This window comes from Diceros bicornis, chromosome X (genome assembly GCF_020826845.1).
Source record: "Diceros bicornis minor isolate mBicDic1 chromosome X, mDicBic1.mat.cur, whole genome shotgun sequence".
In the NCBI taxonomy this organism is placed as follows: Eukaryota; Metazoa; Chordata; class Mammalia; order Perissodactyla; family Rhinocerotidae; genus Diceros; species Diceros bicornis.
This window is the reverse complement of record NC_080781.1, coordinates 108,805,898-108,831,213: the sequence shown is the minus strand read 5'-3', so window position 1 is coordinate 108,831,213 and position 25,316 is coordinate 108,805,898. Positions and strand designations below refer to the sequence as shown.

The 25,316-nt window shown below is 38.9% G+C and overlaps 1 protein-coding gene across 14 annotated transcripts in view; it reads left to right on the top strand.

Moving 5' to 3' along the window:
* KLHL13 (kelch like family member 13) overlaps window positions 1-25,316 on the top strand; it is a 176,361-nt gene that overhangs the window by 83,163 nt on the left and 67,882 nt on the right. For 2 of the 14 annotated variants that reach the window (XM_058536576.1, XM_058536575.1), the window contains exon 1: window positions 14,510-15,805. The exons of 10 other annotated variants lie outside the window; for them this stretch is intronic. Coding sequence is in view for 1 of the 4 variants with exons in the window: in XM_058536570.1 (XP_058392553.1) it covers window positions 25,107-25,147 (41 nt within the window). In the remaining 3 variants the exon portion in view is untranslated. Of the gene's footprint in view, window positions 1-14,508; window positions 15,806-20,311; window positions 25,148-25,316 lie in introns of those variants that run through there. 2 more of the 14 variants (XM_058536572.1, XM_058536570.1) reach the window with 2 other exon arrangements.

Below are 25,316 nucleotides of genomic sequence, written 5' to 3'. Positions count from 1 at the left end.
TTTCCCTTTTCATCTTTCCAACAAATACAGTTACATGGAGAGTGTTAAAAAGATGATGTAGGGGCCGCCTGGTGGCATAGTGGTTAAGTGCTCACGCTCCGCTGTGGCAGCCTGGGGTTCAGATCCCGGGCATGCACCGATGCACAGCTTGTCAGGCCATGCTGTGGCGGCGTCCCATATAAAGTAGAGGAAGATGGGCACGGATCTTAGCCCAGGGCCAGTCTTCCTCAGCAAAAAGAGGAGGATTGGTGACAGATGTTAGCTCAGGGCTAATCTTCCTCACAAAAAAAAAAAAAAAAAGACGATGCAAAATTTCCAAAGCTTCCTGAACCACAGTTGGGTCAAGTTCTGTTTTGGGTTACATGTGACAAGGAATATGGAACCATGCAATAATTCAGATCCTTAATTAATGTGGATGCTTTTAAAAAGTAGCCAAGCAGAGAACAAAGGTTTCCTTTGTCTTTTTGGTTATCAGTGCTGTGTGATATTTCGACTCCCTATTTCCCAACACTTTTCTTTCTACCCTTGCTTCATTTGAGATTAAGATGAACAGAAAAAAAGTAATACCTTTTCTTTTTCCTGGAAGCTCTACTCTTTCATTAGATTACAGTTTCTGTGCCTGCCTTTCGGGTTTAGCAATGGCAGTTTAAAGCTTTGTGTCCCCTGGACAGCCCTACTGTGGGTCTCCTGTGAGAGCCAAGCCCTTCATCTGCCATCGAGGGAAAGGAGATGTGCCCTCTTCCCTTCCTGAGGATCTCCTTCTCCATGGTATGCTATGAAATGAATTTTCCTGAAGGCTAGGATATTTTTCTGTATCAGCATAGCATGGCATATCTGACATAGATACAGGGTATAGATAGCTAGAAAGAAATCCTCTGGTGATTTTAGCAATCTGTTTTCCGGGAAACAAAATAATAGAGGCAGCAGAATGAATTCAAATTAAACTTGATGTTGTTTTTGACAGGAGCCGTGCCTAGATATAGACAGTGTCATCTATTTTTCCTTGGCACATTATTGAAAATACTGTTGTGTAACTCTGTCTGAACTCGTCTGCGATCAGCCATTGTTCAGAGTTGGCAGGTCTGTCAGGCTTGGCTTAGCTCCCACTTTTGCCTTCTCAAGCTTGGGTGGCTGTTCCGAGTCACTGGGAGGCCACCTAGAACACACTTTTCTCTCTAGGTTCCCTGAGGCAGCACTAAAACCAATAAGACCTCTAGGGACAGGATAGCTATTTGATCTCCAGACCCTACAGTCTGTCCCTCCATGTTACATTTATCCTTTGACCTTGTGACAGGGGAAAGTACATAAATGTTAGCTTTTGATCCCATCCTCCTACCCATTCCTCTTAGGGGTAGTTTATTTACCTGATTGACCCTTCTGTTGAAAAGGCAGAATGCAGTAATGAGTTTGGAGTTTGAAAAACCCTGTTTTTGGGACCTGGTTCTGCCAACATAACAGTGGAAATTTATTTAATCTGCTACCAGTTTCTTTCTTTTTCTTTCTCCTTTTTTTCCCTGAACAGAAATACTTTCTCCTGTCTCGAAAATTAATGAGATGACATGCTTGATTTGCTTTGTTCTCCCTGGAAGGTACCCCCTGAGTCAATTCAAGTTGATTGAAAGGAGTTGAAAACAGATTTAAGGCTATTTGTTTTGCTAAGAATAGTTGTGGCTCTACAAATAACAGAGTAAATTTCTTTTGAATTAGAAAACGATCGAAGAGATAGCGTTCAACCCTCTTAAATGCAAAAAGACAGGGAATCTTATATGCAAAGTTGAGAGAATTTCTCCAAGTTCACATAGCAAGGGAAAGAGCCAAGACATGAGTTTTCTGACATAAAGTGTCGTTTTTACCTCAGAAACTTGCATTTTGCATATTTAAGCAAAAAAGAAGTTTCTACAATTAAATATATTCCTTCAGATTTCCAGTATTATATAGTGCATTTGATAAATTTAATATTTATAGTTAAATAGGTATAGCCTTTATCATTATTTTTATGAGTAAAATACTTTTTTCTCTTCGCTAAATAGTTTAAGTAGTTTCTTTTCTGTGGGTTGGATAAGTATTAATAAGGAATTGATACTTATATTAATTATAATAAGGGAATAAGTATTAATCTAATAATCAGTGGGGAGTAGGGAGATGGATAAAAATAGAATGGAAACCCAGTGCAGTCTGTGTCCTAAACTTTTCTATGAGTGCTATGCTAGTGTATTATTTGGTCTTAAACATATACTTAATGACACATCTATGTGCAGACACAGCTCTTGCTGTTAACAGTATTGTTAATTAGATTCCAACTCATTCTCCTGCCTCAGTTATTTCGTTTCCCCTAAAACAGACAACTTCTTTCCAGCTATCTACAGCCTCATGTATTAGTTTCCTCTTGCCTCTGGAACAAATAACCACAAACTCATTGCTTAAAACAACGCAGATTTATTATCTTACAGTTTTGAAGGTGAGTGGACTAAAGTCAGGATATAGGCGGGGCTGTGTTCCTTTCTGGAGACTCTAAAGGAGAATCCCTTGCCTTGCCTTTCCCAGCTTCCAGAGGCTGCCTGCGTTCCTTTGCTCTTAGTTCTCTTCCTCCATCTTCAAAGCCAGCAACAGTGGGTTGAGTTCTTCTCAAATCTCATCACTTGGATCTCTTTTGCTTTCCTTCTTCCAATTTTAAGGACCCTTATTATTGCATTGAGCCTATGTGAATAACCCAGAATAATCTCCCCATCTCATAACCCTTGATTTAATCTCATCTGCAAAGTCTCTTTTGCCATGTAAAGTAACATATTCACAGGTCTCAGGGATTAGGAAGTGGACATCTTTTGGGGGGCCATTGTTCTGCTCACCTCACACAATATCCATGTCAAGTCTACCATGCTGTGTGTTTTCCTTCTGAGGGTGTTAAGATAATGGCTCTTTTTCAATTTTAAAAGTTATTTTCTAGAACATCTGTCACAAATTCTTATTCCAATACCCCTCATTTACTTTCCCTTATTAAGAGAATTTCCACCCATTATAGATGAAATACGTATGTATACATATAATATGTATATGAAAATTATAGGAATTTTGGAAAATGCAGAACAGAAAATAAATCACGCATTATTCCACCTTGTCTAAGGTAAACCAGTTATTGTGTTGGTATACTTCTTTTCAATTGTTTTTCCATGCGTATATTTTACATGGCCATCATAATGTATGTACAATTTTGTATTTCGTTTTTCTTATACAAGGTGATGCCATTAATACTTTCCATATTGTTAATAATCTTCTTAATAATCACCTAATGAAAAAATTAAGTTTTATTATAAAATTAATCCAAGTTCATAGTATAAAATTTAGAATATACAGAAAAGTATAAATAAAAAGTAAATTCTAGTGCCATCATTAGATTTAACTACTCTTTAACATTTAGGTATATTTCATTCATTTTTTTCCTTCCTTTTAAGTAATTTGATATCATGTTTTTCCCTAATAATAATGCATTGTTAACATACTATTCTGAAGGGTAAATTTTAAAATAAATTGTATTGCAAAAATAACATATGGTCATTAGTTTTAAAACTTTGAAAGTACTTTTATGAAAAAAGAAAATTTATATCATTTATATTCCAACCACTCAGTTAATATTTTGCTCTATCTTCATATAAAATGTGTGGCATCACTCTATGTAATATCCTTATGAAATGCTTTAAACACTGTCTGGAACATAATAAGCATTCAAATGTTATTTCCTCTTGTAAATGTTGTCATTTACAAATTCATTATAAGAATTATTTTGTTATATGCATGTACCAAAATTTTATTAGCATTTTCCTATGTATAATACCTTTTGTTTTGAAACAATCTCAAATTTACAGAAAAACGGCAAGATTAGTACACAGAACTTTTCTTTTTCTTGAACCATTTTGGAGTAACTTGCTGACACAATGCCTATCAGCCCCAAATTCTTCAGTGTATAATTCCTATAAATGAGAACATTCTCCTGTATGACCTTAATTCAACCATCAAAATCAGGAAATTAACATTAATATATTAGTACATTCTAATCAAAGCCCATTCAGATTTTTCCAATTATCCCCAGTGTTCTTGATAACGAAAAGTTCCAGTTCAGAATCATACATTACATTTAATTGTAATGTCGCTTCAGTTTTCTTCCATCTGGAACACTTCCTCAGTCTTTCCTTGACTTTCATGACCTTGACACTTTTGAAAACTTCAGGCCAGTTATTTTGTAGAATGTTCTTCTGTTTGGGTTAGTCTCAATGGTTTGTCATGATTATATTCAGGTTTTCCATCTTCAGCAGGAATTGCACGGAAATCGTGTTGTGGTCTCGTTGCATCCTATCAGGTGACACATGATTTTAATTTATCCCATATTGATGATGTTAACTTGATTAAGATAGTGTCTGTCAGACTTCTCCACAGTGAAATTACTTTTTCTCCCCTTTCTAATTAATAGTATTTCTAGGTGGGAAGTTGGGAGTACAGTGAGACTCTATAAACATCTTGTTCCTCATCAAATTTTTAATATTTCATTTATTTATTTGTATCGGTATGGAGCCATAGATTCCTATTTTATGCAAAGAGTTATAATCCGTTATTAATTTTGATGCCAAATAAGTCCCAGATTTGACCAGTAGGAGCCCATTTAAGTTGGTTTCTGTGTCTTTTTGACATGTCTCCTTCATTCTTCCTTACATTTTGCGTTCATCTTTCACTTTCCACATACTTCCTTACATTCCAGTTCATCTTGTATTTTCTCTGTCTTAGCCCTGGAGTCAGTCATCCTGATTCCTTTTAGTGAAAAATAGTGTCTAGAACCAAAATCTGTGTGCTGTGTGTGTTCATTGCTGCTGGGGTATTGCTGCTCCCAGGCCCCTTCAGTGGACAGAGCTAGGAAATACATCTCTCTGAGTGTATATACACACCACATATATACATATACACATTTACATCTATATTTCAATATCATTATATATTGAAAACCGTGAGTTCCCACCAATATCTCAAATTATGATCCAACACCATAGAACTCATTCTAGTTTTCTCGCTTTCCATGTTTTCGCCTCTCAATCTCTAACATTAAGAAACGTGTCTCCCATTATTTGACCAATGCCCCTGTGTGTAGCTAGTACCCTGTTGATCCCCTCTTGCCTTTTCCCTCCCCAAATGTTGGCCTCCAATCCCTGCCTGGCTGTGGCTGCTGTCCCCTGTATGAATACCCTCCTCGTTTGTTTGGGGTTCAACTCACCATGCCCGGCTACCATTGATGTTGCCTTCCTGCGGTGGCACTTTCCTCATCCTCTGAAGCCTCATAAAGGGCCTCCACCATAGCCTCCCTCCCCTGCCCTCACCAGAGGATGCCTACTTTGCTTGGCCCCACTAATGGCTTTCAGACTAAACTGTTCAGGAAGGGGAAGGGAATAAACTTTCTCTATATTTTGACTATTAAGTTATTGTCACTCTTTTCCTCACAAACATGCTTTTCAATGATTATTCCCCTTCTGTTGGATGTTTAGTTATATCACATACTTTTTGTTGTTGTTATTCTTAGAAATAATTTTTTAATACAGTCAACATCCACTATGTTTTCTTCATTATATTTTATGGTATTTTTGCTTGTCAACTTGAGTACTTCAGATTAATATTAATTAGCTTACTGGTTTATTATTATTGCTGATTTGATTCTTACTTAATGATAATATAGAAATAAGCTGTCAGAAAATGAGGCGGTTGGGAGTAAGATGATTTTCCAGATAATTATGGTATAATTTGTAGAATCACTGCTTTTTTCTCATAATAATAATTTTTGAATGGAGATAATTTTAAAATATATTGCACAGTACCCTCTTCCTGGTTATTTAAGGTTTGGGACATGAGTTCAAAAAGTCCGATTTCCTTAGCATAGTATAGAAAACCCTTCATACTGGGTTTCCAAACTACCCTTCTCACCCCACTTTCTGCCACTCCTCATTTTGCTACCCTATGCTGTTGCTGTACCGCATTATTTGTCCTTCCCCAAATATGCCACATTCTTTGTACTTCTGTGATAGTGTCGAATTATCCAATAGGTACATTAAGCATGTGCTCAGAGCACCAACCAGGCACACCAAAGTATGAAGGTTAAAAAAAGTATTTGATATTTCATGAGCATCAGATTTGTTCTCATCAAAGAAATTAGATCTTTGTTGGATTTCCTTACCCCTAATTTACAGTGTAGGGTTATTTATAATTTGAAATACGTATGAGGATGAATGTAAAGAGGCAATGTGCAAGAGAAAATGAAATAGTCTTTTCTGTGATTAAGGCCTCTCAAGGTTTGTTGAGACCCTCTGTGCCTTTGCTTTTGCTAGATCTGTGAACTCTGCTTCCTGTCCCCAACAGAATTACATGATATTCAAGTCCACAGCGTTTGATTGCACGTCTATCGTATCAGTTAAAGGCACATTGCATAATAATTACTTTTTTAATAGTCTCTCCCGATTAGACTATGAAGTCCGTCAGGAAAATGACGTGTTCCTGTCTAGCCATTCATTCCTTGCAACTAACCCAGTGACTTATTAAATGCTGATGAACTGAATAATTTATTGTCCTGTCTATAGATGCAGATTGTGGCCCTTGTAGGAGAGAGTAAATGATCTCTCTGAAACTGTAGGACAGCTGATTCAATGGCATCTACCAGGATAGAATTTGATGTGTCCAAATAGTCCAGCTTTGTTAACACATCAAACTATTCAGAGAATAGCCAGTGCTTAGAAATAAGCATTCTGAAAAGACATAAGATTCTTATGCCACAAGATGGTGTACTGGTGAGTTTTCCTCCTAGCTTGCCCTGTGTTCTAAAAATCAAGATACATCTTTAGGGGCCGGCCCCGTGGCTTAGCGGTTAAGTGCGTGCGCTCCGCTACTGGCGGCCCGGGTTCGGATCCCGGGCACGCACCCACGCACTGCTTCTCCGGCCATGCTGAGGCCGCGTCCCACATACAGCAACTAGAAGGATGTGCAACTATGACATACAACTATCTGCTGTGGCTTTGGGGAAGAAAAAAAGGAGGAGGATTGGCGATAGATGTTAGCTCAGAGCCTGTCGTCTTCAGCAAAAAGAGGAGGATTGGCATGGATGTTAGCTCAGGGCTGATCTTCCTCACACACACACACACAAGTAACTAAAATAAAATGTGAAAAAAAAAGATACATCTTTAGATTTTCTAGATTTATTCTTATATATACATGTTCATTCAGTTGTATTAGTTCTTCAAAAAGCAAAGAACGTTTCCAGTTAGATTTGGATCAGAGATGCAAGCACCTTCTGATCTGTTCACTGAAGGCAGTTTAAGGGGAAAAAACATTGAAAAATTCTGTTGTTGGATGGATTCCATGTGACCACTGGCTCTTTTGCTGCATAAATATCATTTGTCTATGGCCTATAGGAGTCATAGAATGGCTTAACTTGTTCCTGTTTTAGAATGACAGTCCTGCCCCAGACTGCCAAAGATTCCAAAGATGATCATTTGAGTATGGACCTATCTGAGTACAATGTCTTCCAATGACAGTGGTCCCCAGATGCCAATTAGCACATGGAAGCTGGTTTGTTATGGGTATTGTCACAGGTCTGAAGTAAAATAAGAAAAGCAATAATTTAGTGGTTTTTCTTCCAGAAGGGTAAATCTATTGAGTATAAAGAACCATCCTTTATTCTGAGATTGTCTTTTACTTTTTGGTTGTTAAAATGTCTTTTTGCCCTTTCTTTAATTAAATGATGGTGATAAGGGGTTGTGTACCCTTATTATCTGAAAGCTTTAGGGCAAGATATATTTTAGAATTTAGATTCTTTTTGGATTTTAGACAGATAATAAAGTGCGTGTATCCTATATTACATAATAGCCCCAACAGAGGCTTAGTTGACACCCCATAATCAGTTACAGTAATATTTCTGCAGTGAAATGTAGGAATATTTATACTAAGTGAGATAGCAAAGGCCTGTGGATAGCCTCACGTTCATTCAGGTCAGGCTTTACTGCCAAATGAGTTCAGGTCAGTTCAGATTTTGCTGCCAAATGAGTTACAGACAGAAAAAAAAAAGCCATTTGATTTCCAATTGTTTTGATTTTGAAATTGTGGATAAAGGGTCATGGATTTATAGTTGCCATTTAAAATATTCTTACTTTGCAAAATAAAGTTGGCTACCCTTTGTAGGACCCCAAGATGTTTTTGAAATTTCACTGGTCCACAAAACCCAAAAGCATGGGAAAACACTCCTTTGCGAGTTACTGAAGTGAGTATAACTTAGCTTTTATACTCATCCCTAGCCAATGATAATGTTGTCTTTGAAATGGTGCAAGATTCCCCCAATCTACTTTTTTTTTTTTAAAGATTTTATTTATTTACTTATTTTCCCCCCAAAGCCCCGGTAGATAGTTGTATGTCATAGCTGCACATCCTTCTAGTTGCTGTATGTGGGACGCGGCCTCAGCATGGCCGGAGAAGCGGTGTGTCGGTGTGCGCCCGGGATCCGAACCCGGGCCGCCAGCAGCGGAGCGTGCGCACTTAACCGCTAAGCCACGGGGCCGGCCCGCCTCCAATATACTTTTAATCAAAGTAAATTGAAATTAAGTTCATCTTGTAGCAGTTTTAGGAGATTGGAGCAAAAGAGAAGGTTGCAGCAGAAACGTACCCACAATTCCTGGTGATAGTTTAGGATTTGCTGATAGTGATTGGTCCTAGCCTGAAAGATCCTCTTGGATGCATTTGTTTGGCCAAATAAATAACTTTAGACCCTAGAGGTAGGTCTGTGTTGAGGAAGGGCAAGGGCAATTAGCTATGTGAACTCAGGTCAACTGATCAATTTTTGGCATTTGTGGTTTATGTTCCTATCCATCAAATGGGGCTAACAATTTCTGTCTCACAAGTTTAAAATGAGTTAGCAGCTATGAAAACACTTTGACAATAAAGACTACTTTAACGTGTAAAATTGTTATTTTGAGGAATAATTCCATAGCTACAATATATTGCCCTTCATACTACACATTCATTGTACATCATTGTCCAATCTTGCTTCCAGATGGAGAGGTAATTTGACCTCTTTATTCTGCGTGGTCTTTTAAGGTTCTCTTCTCCAGCATCCTAGCAGGATATATTATCTAAGTAAGAAGTCTAATAGTCTTTGCCTTCAAAATTTTGTGAAGGCAAGTTTACCTAATTATAACCTCATAAATGGATATGGGTTGGTATACATCTACATATCTTTTATATTGTATGAAGTAATAGAATCAAAGCAACACAGCTTCGTAATTCTTATCCTAGCAAATTTGTGCAGAACGTGGACTTGGTAAAACAAGTATTGTATCTAACTGTGCTATAATTTGGCTCTTGCTTGCTTACAAACAGTATTTCTCTGTTAACCAATGTGCTAGTTATTGATTTATTGCCCCTCAGCGTCATATTTACCCATTTTGCCTGTTTGTGAACATGGACCTGAACCCTTTAAATATTTGTTTCCTTTACCACCTAGCATTAAAGTTTTGTTTGTAGAGAGTGCTGGAAAGGCATACCAGGAGAAGAGGGTTTTGCTTCCTGGTTCCTGGGTGGCTTGCTCAGTAGACTGTTCCTGCATCTTGCGCATCTTTTCTAGTGGTCAGCTTCTTCATCTAATGGTCAGGAGCTTTTCCTGATGGCCCTTAGACAGTGTTGTAACAGAGTGCTTCTGGTGAGACACTTTCCAGAGAGTGCATTTTGGGCATGTTCTAAAACGGGGATTTCAGAAAGTACCGCAGGATGGGTTTCTGGCAAATTCCAGAAGATGAGTCCACAGCATCTTCTCTGCCCTTCAGTGAGCCACAGCTGTGCCCTCTCCACCTAAGGTCTGGATCTCGGCCTGGGTGGGAGGCACTTCCTTGGGCTTCTAGACACTGTATCTCAGCCCTAGGGGAGGGATCTCTTCCTTGGGTGCTCTGTCTCAGCCCTGTGGATAGTAGTTGTTCCCGCGATTCTTGAATTTTTTAGAGTTCTCTTTACTTATTACTAGCCAATTGCTCATCACTCCAATTCCCTGTTATTCCAATCCCCTGTCATAGTTAATAATTCCTTGTGTGAAATTCTCCGAGTTCAAATTACTGTTTGGTTTCTCTCTCCTGATTAGGCCTAGACAGATACAACCAGGTAAAGGTCCCTAGGAGCCACTGTGCATCACTTGCAAGGCGATTCTCGTGTTTTTTTTTTGCTGAGGAAGATTCACCCTGAGCTAACATCCGTTGCCAGTCTTCCTCTTTTTTTGCTTGAGGAAGATTAGCACTGAGCTAACATCTGTGCCAATCTTCCTCTATTTTAGGACATCTCCACAGCATGGCTGGTGAGTGGAGAAGGTCCATGCCTAGGATCCGAACCCGTGAACCCGGGCTGCTGAAGTGGAACGCAGGGAACTTTAACTACTCGGCCATGGGGCTGGGCCGATTCTTAAGAGATGATACCATCGTGCTTCTAGTTGGAAAAATTAAGACAACACATTTCAAATATCCTTTAGGGAAATGTCTTAAAATATCATAAAGTTGAAATATTCTTCCCGTGGAGTCTCTGTGTCCCTGTGTCTTTGTCTCTCCTTCTCTCTCTCCATGTCCCCCACCTTCCCGGTTAGTTGTTACTCTTCTCCTCCCCCTCTCTCCCTATTTGCCTTTGTAAACTCCATTTCTAATCCCAGCTTTACCTTTAACAAGCTATCGCTTGACCTCCCTGGGTCTCATTTTCCTTCTTGGTGAGGCGGAGATGATAAAAGATCATAAATTAATGACATCAAGGACATGAAAGTGCTTTGAAATTATTAAGGCATCATGTAAAAGTAAGGTGATATTACTTGCGTTTATTAAATAGTTTTCCATGTGTTTGATTTTTAAGTTACATTTTATTTTAAAAGCTTTAAGGAGCCTTCAGGGGTACTTACGACCTAATAAAAAAGATACATAAATACATATAATTATTAGATGAGGCAGAATGTGCTGGGTGCTAAAATAGGTGAACAAATAAGGTTATGGGAGCCCTGACAATTGTAATTTAATTGTGGCCTGAGGATTTGTGGTTTAGTTCCAAGGAGAGCCACCTGATCTTGAAGGATCTAAGCTGCCATTTGTTAAATTCCTGTGACACAAATGGGCTTTGTGCTAGGCACTTTACATGTATTATCATATTAATCTTTACATTTATTCTTATACTCTTAAATTATTTTATTATGTCTTAGACTTGTTTTCAAAACATTTGGCTTAAGGACAGATTTTTGTTCATTTGTATGGTTTTTTAATTGAAACCCCCCTCCAGTTATGTGTGAGTGGTAAGTGGCAGTGAAAGTCTTCAAGATAGAAGATTTTACTTTTTATGCAGCTTTTCGGGTATATTGTATTTTTGCATATATCCATGGATACCTGCATTTGAAAAAATTGGTTAAATGCTTTTACCTTAGAACAAGAGTAGATAGAAAGATTCTCTATGATAATCTCTATATTGAAAAAGAGAAATGGTTTGTTTAAAAATTATTCTCTCTTGTTTGCCAGTAGATAGTGTGTCAGTGGGCGTAGTACATTCTAGGGGATGATATGGTTGACTACTTGAAGAAATGTAGCATACTATTTAAATCAGGGGTGGGTGCTCTTTGAATACAAAGTGTTCTGTCAAATCACAGGATGAGTGCATCTCCCAGTGGAAGATGTTGCAAAGTGCAAGTGACTGTGGGTCCTTTGGAAAGCACTTGTCTTCACATCTTGAATTAGGTGAAATGCCCACCAAAGATGCTTCACCTTTCTCTTAGGAAGTCAAGAGGTCTAAATCTTCAGATTTATTAGAAACCCCTTCTTCAGTTTTGAATCCTTTTGTGATGAGTTGTGCACTTTTTCTTTGTCAGTTTGCAGAAAAGATGGAAACTTCTTGTTTGTTTGGCCAACAAAATATGTGAGGATAGCACGTACCGCTTTAAAAAATAGCTCCTTTAAGATCCGTGTTTTTTTGAAGCTTGGTGTGCATGCTCCTGGTGGTGTGCAGACTACTGGCAGTACATAGACTTACACTTTCAATTTGAATAGTTTATTTGTTTTAATGCTTATTAGGAAAAAAAAAATCCTGGTGTATCACACTTGTGATTTCATGGATATTATTGCTGAAGTCAAGACTAGAGCAGGTAATAACACCTCATCCTGACCGATTGAGTTACTGGTGCAATGCACAGGCATGCCCGAGAATGCACGGCTGCAGTCTTTTCAGGGGTAGAGCAAAACTTGACATCCAGAAAAGGGTAATTTTTAAATATACAAAGTATTCGTAGTATTTGTAATTGTGAATTAGAATCAGGCCTGTGCTCTATTTTTTGTCGTGTGTCTTTTTCTGTTTTGTTGTTGAACTAACATGGATCAGTGGATAAATGGAATTTTTAAAATGTGAAGGTGCCAGACTGATGGAAATGCTAATACTGAGGCATGATTTTGATGAAATCAGTCATGTATCTTTGGATATGGAGACCTAACTTAGTAATTACCTGAAACATCTGCTACTCATGTAAAAAGACCAACTGCAACAAAAAACACTACCACACAAATATGATGAAAATTATTTGAAATTTGTATTTTCATAAACATAACGAGAATGAACCTGTTTCCTTACATGTCATATGTTTGGAGACACACAATCTGGTATGAAATCGTACCGTCCCATGTGTTATTTTGAAACACAAAAAGTGCTGTACAAAATCTACCCCAGAAGTTCCTCAAAAAGTTAAACATAAAGTTACCATATGACCCAGAAATTCCACTCCTAGGTATATACCCAAAAGAATTGAAAAACAGGTAGTCAAACAAATAGATGTATTTGCATGTTCACAGCAGCACTATTCACAAGAGCCAAATGGTGGAAACATCTCAGATGTCCATTGATGGATGAATGGATAAACAAATTGTAGTGTATATACATGCAATGTTATATTTAGTCATAAACAGGAATGAAGTACTGATAACACTGATAACACTATACATGTGGATGAACCCCCAGAACATTAAGCTCAGTGAAAGAAGCTTGACACAAACAATCACATAGTGTATGGTTCCATTTATGTGAAATATCAAAATAGGTACAGGCATACCTCATTTTATGGCACCTCCCTTTATTGCACTTTGCAGATACTGCGTTTTTTACAAACTGTAGGTGTGTGGCAACCCTGTACGAGCAAGTCTATCCGTACTATTTTTCCAACAGCATTTGCACACTTCGTGTTTCTGTGTCACATTTTAGTAATTCTCGTAATATTTCAACCTTTTTCACTATTATTATATTTGTTATGGTGATCAGTGATCTTTGATGCTACTATTGTAATTATTTTGGGGTGCCACCAACTGCACCCATAACAGACGGCGTACTTAATCGATAAATGTTGTGTGGGTTCTGACTGCTCCACTGACCAGCTATTCCCCCATTTTTCTCTCTCTCCTCAGGCCTCCCTATTGCCTGAGACACAACAATATTGAAATTAGGCCAATTAATAGCCCTACAATGGCCTCTAAGTGTTCAAGTGAAAGGAAGAGTCACACGTCTCTCACTTTAAATCAAAAGCTAGAAATGATTAGCCTTTGTGAAGAAGCCATGTCGAAAGCCAAGACAGGCTGAAAGCTAGGCCTCTTGCACCAGTTAGCCAAGTTGTGAATGCAAAGGAAAAGTTCTTGAAGGAAATTAAAAGTGCTGCTCCAGTGAACACACGAATGACAAGAAAGCAACAGCCTTATTGCTGGTATGGAGAAAGTTTTAGTGGTCTGGATAGAAGATCAAACCAGCCACAACATTCCCTTAAGCCAAAGCCTAATCCAGAGCAAGGCCCTAACTCTCTTCAACTCTGTGAAGGCTGAGAGAGGCGAGGAAGCTGCAGAAGAGAAATTTAAAGCTACCAGAAGTTGGTTTAGGAGGTTTAAGGAAAGAAGCCGTCTCCATAACATAAAAGGGCAAGGTGAAGGAGCAGGTGCTGATATAGAAGCTGCAGCAAGTTATCCAGAAGATGTAGCTAAGATAATTAATGAAGCTGGCTACATACTAAACAACAGATTTTCAATGTAGACAAAAAAGGCTTCTATTGGAAGAAGATGCCATCGAGGACTTTCATAGCTGGAGAAGTCAGTGCCTGGCTTCAAAGCTTGAAAGGACAGACTGACTCTTGTTAGGGGCTAATGCAGCTGGTGACTTTAAGTTGAAGCCAAGGGGCCAGGCCGGTGGTGCAGTGGTTAAGTTCGTGCGTTCCGCTTCATCGGCCCAGGGTTCGCCAGTTCATATCCTGGGCGTGGACCTACTCAGCACTAATCAAGCCATGCTGAAGTGGCGTCCCACATAAAGGAAGTAGCAGGACTTACAACTAGGATATACAACTGTGTATTGGGGGTTTTGGGGAGAAAAATGACAAAAAGGAAGATTGGCAACAGATGTTAGCTCAGGGTCAATCTTCCTCAAACAAACAAACAAACAAACAAACAAATAAATAAATAAAGTTGAAGGCAATGCTTGTTTGCCATTCCAAAAATCCTAGCGCCCTTAAGAATTATGCTAAATCTATTCTACTTGTGCTCTATAAAGGGAACAACAAAGCCTGGATGACAGTGCATCTGTTTACAGCATGGTTTATTGAATATTTTAAGCCCACTATTAAGACATACTATTGAGAAAAAAAGATTCCTTTCCAAATATTACTGCTCATTGACAATGCACTTGGTCACCCAAGAGCTCTGATGGAGATGTACAATAAGATGAATGTTGTTTTCATGCCTGCTAACACAGCATCCATTCTGCAGCCCATGGATCAAGGAATAATTTCTACTTTCAAGTCTTATTATTGAAGAAATACATTTTGTAAGGCTATATATAACTACTATAGAGAGTGATTGCTCTTATGGATCTGGGCAAAGTAAATTTTTTTTTTTTGTTTTCTGTTTTGGTGAGGAAGATTGTCCCTGAGCTAACATCTGTGCCAGTCTTCCTCCGTTCCTCATGCAGGATACCTCCACAGCATGGCTTGACAAGTGGTGTGCAGGTCCGTGCCCAGGATCCGAACCCATGAACCCCGGGCAGCTGAAGCGGTGCGTGCGATCCCAACCACTATGCCCTGGGGCCGGCCCCTCAAAGTAAATGTTTTTGAAAACCTTCTGGAAAGGATTCATCATTCTAGATGACATTAAGAACATTCATGATTCACAGGAAGAGGTCAAAATATCAACATTAATAGGAGTTTGGAAGAAGTCGATTTGAACCCTCATGGATGACTTTGAGGGGCTCAAGACTTCAGTGAAGGAAGTAACTGCAGATGTGGTAGAAATAGCAAGAGAACTAGTACTAGAAGTGGAGCCTGAAGACATGACTGAATTGCTGCCATCTCATGCTAAAACTTGAACGGGTGAGAAGTTGCTTCTTATGGATGAGCAAAGAAAGTGGTTTCTTGAGATGGAATCTACTCCTGGTGAAGATGCTGTGAAGATTGTTGAAATGACAACAAAGGGTTTAGAGTATTACATAAACTTAGCTGATAAAGCAGTGGCAGGGTTTGAGATAATTGACTCCAATTTTGAAAGAAGTTCTGTAAGTAAAATGCTGTCAAATGGCATCGCATGCTACAGAGAAATCCTTAGTGAAAGGAAGAGTCAATCGATGCAGCAAACTTCATTGTTGTCTTATTTTAGGAAATTGCCACAGCCACCCCAGCTGTCAGCAACCACCACCCTGATCAGTCAACAGCCATCAACACTGAGGCAAGACCCTCCACCAGCAAAAAGATTACGACTCGCTGAAGGCTCAGATGATGGTTAGTGCTTTTTAGCAATAAAGTATTTTTAATTAAAGTATGCACATTGTTTTGTTAGACATAATGCTATTGCACACCTAAGAGACTACAGTATAGTGTAAACATAACTTTTATATGCACTGGGAAACCAAAAACTTCATGTGACTCGCTTTATTGCGATGTTTGCTTGATCGTGGTGATCTGGAACTGAACCCGCCATATCTCTGCGGTATGCCTGTAAATCCATAGAGACAGAATGCATATTGGTCGTTACCAGTGATTGTGGGGAGGGGAGAATAAGGAGCAACTGCTTAATGGATATGGGTTTTTATTTTGAGGTGATGAAAATATTTTGGGACAGGATAGAGGTAGTTGTTACCCAACATTTGGAATGCACTAGATGCCACTGAATTTTTCAATTTAAAATTGTTAATTTTGTGTTATGAGAATTTCACTTAAAATAAAAAAACTCTACCACAGAGTGTGGTAAGTGTGGCATTGTGTGAGAAGTAGGCTGATGTTAGGTTGTGTACAAGCATTTCTTGTTTTAGGAGTTTTGTATCTTTTTTGTAATTGCCTTCTCATTATGGTAAGTTATAGCAGTTCTCCATTTGCAATAATAAGTATAAAGTTTTCCTTTCAAGGTAAATGTAAATTTAAAGGGTTGATTTAAAGAAAATAGTAAATAATGAAGATAGTACTGAGATATGACAGATGAAGGCAATTCACAGATGACTGAAGAATAGGAAACTTAAGAAACATTATATTCCATGTTCAAGCCAATCAATTTTTATTGAGTACAGAGTACAGAAGAACATCCTGGATGCTCTTCATCAAAGGTGAATAAGATGTGTTTTTTGCCTTAGATACTTTCAACCTAGTAAAGGAGATAAGCCATATCTATAAAGAATCCGGGGAAGACACTGAATGTGCCAAGTGCTAAAACTAAGAACAAACAGATTGAGGTTCAGACTAGGTACCTGTTGGATTACCAGTACCATTGAAGAAAATGCTGGACTATATAGGGAGAAAATGAACCAAGAAATTTGCTTTTGACATTAGGAACAAGGAGCAGAAGTAATTAATAACTGTAACCCACAATGTATTCAAGTTCCCTGTGCTATGGCCCTTTCTGCCTCTACTTTTTTCTCTCTCGGTAATTTGCAGTCATCCTGGGCTCCCCTTCTCCGTGTAACAAGCTCACATTTAAAGATTCTGTAATAGACGGCTTAAGTAGTGGACTATGGAGCTAGACTACCTGGGGTCAAATTCTAGTTTCAATAGTGCCAATATTTATTCACTGTATAAGTTTAGTCATGTCACTTGATTTTCCTATGGCTTAGTTTTCTCGTCCATAAAATGGGGATGTTAAAGTATCTACAGGGGACCAGCCCAGTGGCATAGCGGTTAAGTTTGCGCACTCAGCTTCGGGCGGCCCGGGGTTTACCAGTTCGGATCCCGGGTGTGGACCTACGCACTGCTCATCAAGCCATGCTGAGGCGGCGTCCCACATAGAAGAGCTAGAAAGACCTACAACTAGGATACACGACTATGCACTGGGGCGGGGGGGAATTAAAAAAAATAAAATAAAAAATAAGTCCAAGTGCAGCTCTTGTTTTAACGTATGTACATTATAAGGTCACAGTAAAGATTAAATAAGTTAAGTGATTAAAAGGGTAAAGCATTTATAACACTGCTTGGCACATGGTAAGTGATCAACAAATGTTAACCATTACCATCATCTGTAGTCAGTAAGTCCTGTCCATTCTATCTCTGAAAAATCTTTTTGAATGTCCCCCAACTACTGCTTTAGTTTAAGACTTCTATATTGTCACAATTACAATTGTGCCTTAACTAGTTTTGCCGCCTCCTCTCCCCACCATCCTCTCCTTCTCACTTGGCTGCCTGACACATTTCTGTTTATTCTTTTTTTGTGTGTGTGAGGAAGATCAGCCCTGAGCTAACATCCATACCAATCCTCCTCTTTTTGCTGAGGAAGACCGGCCCTGAGCTAACATCTATTGCCAGTCCTCCTTTTTTTCCCCAAAGCCCCAGTAGATAGTTGTATGTTATAGTTGCACATCCTTCTAGTTGCTGTATGTGGAATGCTGCCTCAGCATGGCCGGACAAACGGTGCCTCGGTGCATGCCCGGGATCCGAACCCGGGCCTCCAGCAGCGGAGCACAGGCACTCAACCGCCAAGCCATGGGGCCGGCCCCTGTTTATTCTTAAACACTCAGCTCAGGTGTCACCTCTGTGAAACTCTCCCTGATTCCCTGCCCTAGCCGGGTTAGGGCACTACTTGGGCGTTCATATCACCTTGGAGGTGCGTAGTGTTGGGAATGTACTTGATATTCCCTGGTCTGTGACCACTTTTAGGGTGGGGAACTGGGCTTACTCAGAGTTGAACTTCTAGTCTGAACACAACCGAAGTAGATGCTTATTAATTGTTTGGGTGGATGAATGAATGGCCTTTGCCTGTAGAAAGTTAGCTTCCAATCTTCATTTCAGAAGCTGTGGTGAGCGCACCTATGGCTAAATAAGAACACTGTATGATAAGTGCTACAAGAGTTTAGAAAAGAGGGTATTCATTCGGTGAGTGTTGGAGAAATCAGATTAGGCTTCAAAAAGGTAGAGCTTGATTTGGAACTTAAGAAAAGGGAGAACTTGTGTGAACAGAGGAGTGGCAACAATCTAGGCAAGGGGGATGTTTTATAAGTTGAATGGATGGCGGCAGAAAAAAACATCTAGCATCTCCAAAACAGAAGAGACCACCTAAGGAGAGTGTGTGTGTGGGGAGTGGGGGGAGGTATATGTTGAAAAGTACAAGTAGTTCCCAACCTATCAATGGTGTATATTCTAAAGGTTTATTTACAAATCATTTGTTTGGACATGATACGTCATATACATGTCAGTGAGGTTTCTGGCACTGCCCAAAATATTGTATTTAACCTACTTAAGTAGCTGATCTATCCCAAGGACAGTATTAGCCTGAGCTCCAGGGCCTGGGAACAGGATGTCAGAAAAGGCACGAGGGATTCTGGGCTAGAAGACACTGAGTGGTACTGGAAGTTGAATTTTGTTGTTCTCCTAGGAACCTTTTTGCACTCTTCTACATCTTACTTTCTCTTTATCTCTAGACAGAGTTTCTTCATCCCCCAAGGCCCTCCTGCTGTTAACTTCCTTCAAATAGCACCCCACCCAAGGTTGCAAGGATTCCAAAAGTCTCTCTCACCCCCAGCCTTCCCCATTCCCTGAGGGCTGCAGCTTTTTGCTATTTGAAGAAACTTGACTGAACTCATTCACACCCAGGTGTGAATAACTGATAGTCACCTCTTCCTGGCAGCTGTACTTATTATAATTTTAACAGGCTTCTTTTTAGCTCAAATGAACCTGTAATTGTTGGAATTTCTGGCAGTAGTACAGAGCAGACAATGGAGGAGAGAGAGAGATTGGGAGGGAGAGAGAAGGTGAAGGCACAGTAGTTGGAGAGAGAAAGTTTGTTGGAGAGAGAGTAGGCACTGTAGGAGAAGATATTTTGGGACTGGGAAAACTCTTTCCTCTCTGCCTCCCTCCCCCAAATTGTTTCTGTGTATTCTTCTGTTGAATCCACAGAAACTATAAGCTGCAATTTTTTTGTTGTTGTTGTTAATAGCTCCCATGGCAGTTCTGGGTAAGGTGATACTGTCTTTTCCAGTTGTGTGCAGATCTGGGATGGCGTATAATGGGAGATGGGGTTGAATAAATAAGGTGGGGCTGGGCTTGAGGGGACCTTGAAAGTGGAGTCTACAGATACATCCACACAAATAAGAAGTCATGGAAGGTTTTTGAATAGACAATTGAAATGATGAAAGCAGTAAGGAAGGCATAAGTAATTCTAAAGTTTGCATTAGAAATGATGGGCTATCAAGTTCACTCTTGACTCATGCGTGATTGGTTAATACAGAATCCTATTTTTTGCCACTGTTTTTTCATTGTTCTGGGACTTCTTCCTTTAACTGTTAGTGGTTGTCTCCCTGGCTGTCTCACTGTTCTCTGTGGCTTCTGAGCCAATCTTTCCTTTAGGATTCAGGATCCTAGAGGCTTTTACGACTCTTGTATTTCCAACTAACCCGTAGGGACTTATACACTATGTTTCTGTGTCCCAATAGCAAAATTCAAGTCCAGTGTTAGCAAAACACAGCTCCCTTTTATAAGACCACATTACTTTCGTTTAAATAAAAACCTCCAGCCTTTCTGACCATACCCCAGAACACACCCGAAGATAGTGGTTAATGATCTGCATGAGTTAGCCCTCACAGCTGCAGAAGCCTCCACCCCCACTCCCTAACACTACGCATATGTTAAACCATGCTGTGAATAGGCTCTTCCCTATGGGGAACCTCATTGTCTTTTGTTTTTTATATTCATTATGTTAATATCTTTGATATTTCTACTCTGCCGGTTAGCAAAAAGGGGAAGGCGGGGAATGAGACATTTGAGAAATGAGAACGGGGTTTGAGACATTTCCTTAAGCCTGTATTAGAATTCTCATATTGGAACAGAGGATTCATAGGTCTTTAATCAAATATGTATATTTTTCTCTATTTTGAAAGTTCCAGAGGCACGTTAGCATTGGGCCCTCCTGTGCTTCATTTGTGTATTTTACTCTTGACTGCTCATCATACCATTTGAGTTACTAGTTATTGGTGATGTGCAATGGCTTGCTTGGTTGAATTCACTATTTTATTTTTTTGCTCAATCTAGTGGAGCAGTTATTGTCAAAATTGGATTTTGTGGTTTACTCTTTCATCATCACTGGTTACAATAACTTAATAGGATCTAACAATCTGAAGAATATGCTTTTATCCTTTTCAGTTAGCAGTCTGTAGAAATGACTGGGTTTAGGAGATGCTGTTTCATTTTTCTGTGTTCACTGGTCTAGGTGGTGACAAACCAATGAAATTGCATTTCTTTAGTTTCTAGCTTTGCGAATACTGTCTTGACTTAGACAAACAATGATCGGCATTTCCCTTCCTTATTGTTTCCTTTCTCAGTCCAGTTCAGCAGTCACTTGTTGAGCCGATCGCCCTTCTATCCATCCATTATAAAGTTGTCATATACCTACTATTCTGGGCACCCTGCTAGGCACACACAGGGTCTATCACGCAAACATCAAAAGGAGTCATTTAGGTATACTGTTTGCAATTGTCATCTTTTATATAGTTCTTATCATTCACATCTTAGTTTAGGAAGGATAAGGCCCTTTAATGATTTCTTGTTTGGTTATCATCAGAAAACTGTGCTTAGTCTTGGAGGAGAGAAGAACTTAGCTCTGCTGACTTGATTTCACCAAAATTGCCTCCTATAATTGAGTTACTATGTGACAGGCACTGAGTTAGGTATAATAAAAATATAAGGAAGACCCAACCACAGCTCTCAGGAGTTTATAGTCTAGTATATAGTTTATAGAAACAGTTATAATCCAAAGTGACAAAAGATATAATATTCAAAGTGCTATGGGAATTTAGAAAACCTAGCACTGGAGTCTGCTAAGGGGTGTGAAGGAAGGTTTCATGTAAGGAGATATGCTTGAACACTTAAGTATGACTGGAAATTTGCTTAATAGACAAGGAGGGCAGGGAATTCCAAGTGGAGAGAATATCGTATGTGAAACCACTGAGGCATGAGAGAGTATGGCATGTTTGAAGTCTATGCCAAGAAATTGCTAATTGCAGGCTAAAAGGGAGCTCTGTGAATTGGCATTGGGAAGGTGTTTCTGGCATAGGTATAGGTTGATCATTCTGCAGCTTTAATCATATAGCATCCTATACCTTCTATGACCTATTCCTGTCTTCCTCTAGAGTCGTATTTGTGTTTTTTTCCCTAAAATAAATATTAATACAGTACAGAGGTGACTAATGAACACCGAATTAGGTGTCAGGGGACCTGGATTCTTGTTTTCCAGTTCTCTCAGCAGCTATGTCACTTGAGCCAAGTCATTAAATAGCTGTTTCTTCACTAGTAAAATGGGAATAGTAACATCTGCATTGCCGACCTCAAGGGCAGAGTGAAAATGAAAATGAGACTCTTAAAAATTAAAAGCTATAATAAACTTTTTTACTTGGAATTCTGCTGGCTAAGGCTATCACCTGACATTTAAAACAAGTAAAATATTTCATGGAGTATCTGGATAGGAAAATTAGGTTGAAAGGTAATTGACAAATAGAAATATTCTTACATCCTCATTAGCTCCATGTCTGCCCTTCTGTCTATGGAATGTCATTTAGCTTATTTCTAAGTTTCCAGATAACACAATGATGCTGATTTAAATGGAATGTAAGTGAATTACTTCTACTAGACTAATATAGCCCCTGTCATGAAAATCACTAATAATATAAGAGACTTACTGTGGACTACCAGAAGGTAGTTATTCCTCTCTTTTCTATTTTTACAACTTCTAGATGAACTCGTTCATGTGAATTTGGATAAAATACCTGTTGTAGTTCAAAGTGTAATATAAAATGATTATTGCTTTTTTTCTGCCGGGCCTGAGGGAAATACTGTGGCAATTGTTCTGTTTTCCACAAAACTAAATGAGGAAATGGTCTGGCTTATTTTTTCTTTGTTTTAAAAATCTATGGTACCATTGATACATAGTTTAAAAACATTCTTCCGAAGACCCAGTGGATTAAATCATTTTTATGTCCCCTAAGTATTCCCCTTTTTTGAAGATTTTTTGAGAAAAGTGTGGCACATGGCCAAAATCACATTCTCCATTTTTTTCTGTGTTTGAATTTTTTCCTTACAAGTTAGCAGAAAGGAAAGTGGTCAGTTTTTGCACTCAATAAACAAGAAGGAACGTGTAGACAGCTTTTATCTGGGACATTTTTAAATCATTGAGAGAATATTTTCAAGTATTAACTGCTTTTTGAAATTATTGGCAGAGTCCTCTTAACCCACTTTAACATAAAGTGGTTGAATAAGATGAAAAGAGTTTTTATTGTCTACATAAAAGAAAGCACCATGCTTTTTGCATCATTGCATAAATCTAAGAGATTATGCATACATAAAATGGATGAGACAGCTGAATGCTAAATGCCAACATCAACCAAAGCTTGTCTGAGTGTTTGACACTGAGCATAATGGGGTGTGGTTCCACAGGGAGAGAGCACTAAATATTTACACCCCAGGATATGTTTCTCTGGTAAAGCTTCTTGTCCTAGATTAATCTCCCAGCTAACACTATTATCTCTTTTTTGTAACACACCCCCGTCTTACACTTGGATTTTCTCCCTTAATACCTTATGAGATTCTGAACCTTCTGAGTCCAGTCCCCTATCCTCACTCTCTCAGCTCTTTCTGTGATCTTCACGAATTCTTTTTGTTTATTGTATGGACCTTCAGGTGAATTCTCTTGATTTATGCAAGTAGTAATACACAATCACAGTCCCTGCTCTCTTATAGCTCTTTTTTTCGCAAAGATCGCAGCTCCATCCTTCAGCTATTCTGTTGGTATCCCTTTCTTATCAATTTTCTGGGATTTTTGAAACAGAGCTGTGATGTATACAGCCAGCAATGTTGCATAGTAATGCAGAATTGCTGCCCAATACAGATCGAGTTCTCTCCACAATTCATGTCCTTTGCTTTCCGGTCTTGAGAGTGTGAAGGAAGTTACTGAGTTTAGTGCGTAAGTGAAGTCTGGGGAGGTGTTCTTTCTTAGGCCGCTTATTCTCAGGTTCTGACTTTTGCCTTAGTGTCATGTCGTCTCCTCACCGTCTTACTTCACTTTATAGGCAAAGGGTCAAAAAGGGTTCTTGAACATTGTGTGCCAAACTTGAGGAAGAATGTGTGGTCTGTATAATGGAGAAACATTTAAAAACTGTAAACTCAAATTACCATGGAGGACATCACAGAAAACACTGGAATTTGAGCTGGATCTAGAAGGATGAGTTCAGTTCAGAAAAGTGCAGAGGGGAAGAGATTTCATGCAAGAGGACCTCTGGAGCAAAGGAGAGAAAGAACCAAGCAAGCTTGCGAGATATAGAATGGTGTTAGGGGATACTAGACAGTGAATTGAAAGAATAGGTTAGCCAGCTTGTAGTGAGTTCTTAGTGCCAGGCACTGTTGCTTGATTAATTCCTTGAATGATCCACTCATTCAATAAATGACTTCTCATAGCTCATAGGATAAAATCGAAACCTCTTCATTGACATGTAAGGTCTTCTGTGATAGGGTTTTTGTATACCTTAAAATCCACTCCCCTCAACCCTATGTACCCTAAACTCCTTCCAGTCTTGTTGAAGACTTCCTGATCCTTCCAACATGTACTCCCTCAAATCTCTGTGTGTCTGAACAGACTGTTTCTTCTAGAGTTCACCTGGTGAATGTCTCATTCTTGAGCTTCAGTTGTAGCACTATTTTCGTTGTTCCTCTGCTGCTGTAGAATCCTGGGAATATACATACTACTAAAGCTTCTACACTATATTTTGTGCTGTCAGAGTACACATCTGCTTCCCTCACTCAACTAGGAGCTTCCTGGGAGCAAAGGATTATGTCTTATTTGCCTTTACATTCATGTCACCTAGCAGAGTACCTACCTAACACACAGCAAATTCTTAACAAGCGTGTTGAATAAAATATTTATTGAACGCTTAATTTACTTCACATATATTTATATTTTAAGAGAGTCATCTAGAAGCAATGTAATTGATAGATTGAAGATTGGAGATGCAGAGAGACCAGTTATATGTATTTTTTGAAGTAGCTCATTTGTTAAAAAAACAAAAAAACAGTAGGTGGTAGAGTCCTGGAAAACTGATAAAGGATAGGACTTAATGACTGGTTACTAGGGGTGAGAGAGAGGGAAGAGTTAAAGATAGTAAAGATTTATGGTAATATGACAAATAACAGGACAGTGACCCTTGAAAGAATAAGATTACTTTCAGGTAAACGTGTTTTTTCCTAAATCAGATCTCCTAGTGTTAGTATTTGCTTCACCACATCTCTGCTCTGAAGATGAACACTTTGTTCCTGTTCATTTACTGGAAAAAAGTTCAAGATTTGTGTGGTTATGATCTTCATATTTGACCAGGAGTTAAGATATGAAATATAAATAGTTTAACCACGCTGAATACAATTTCCTATCAAAGGAACGTGTGCAGTGCATAGGTTTTTGAATGTATAAAGCTTGTTCTGCTTTTCGGAACTACAACTGAAGTGTTATACCAGCCAGATGCACTGGGGTGCGCTACTATGTAGCAGAGCCTAGCTGTGCATCACAGCTCTCAACTTTAAAACTCCAGAGAATTTGATGAGAGAGGGATCCACAAGAACATGACAAATGATGAGAGTTCAAACCTTAAAAGAAAAATGGGCTTATTGGTAAGAGAACTTTCTTTTCCTTTATTTACTGCTGTGACTTATTTATTAAAATAGCAAGCCTGTTGTTTTCATATGTGGCTGTGAAGCGGTGTACAAAAATCAATTTTATATGTATTGTAGAATTCAGGAGACATATTGGTAACCATGCAGAAATCATAGGAAGCATGTA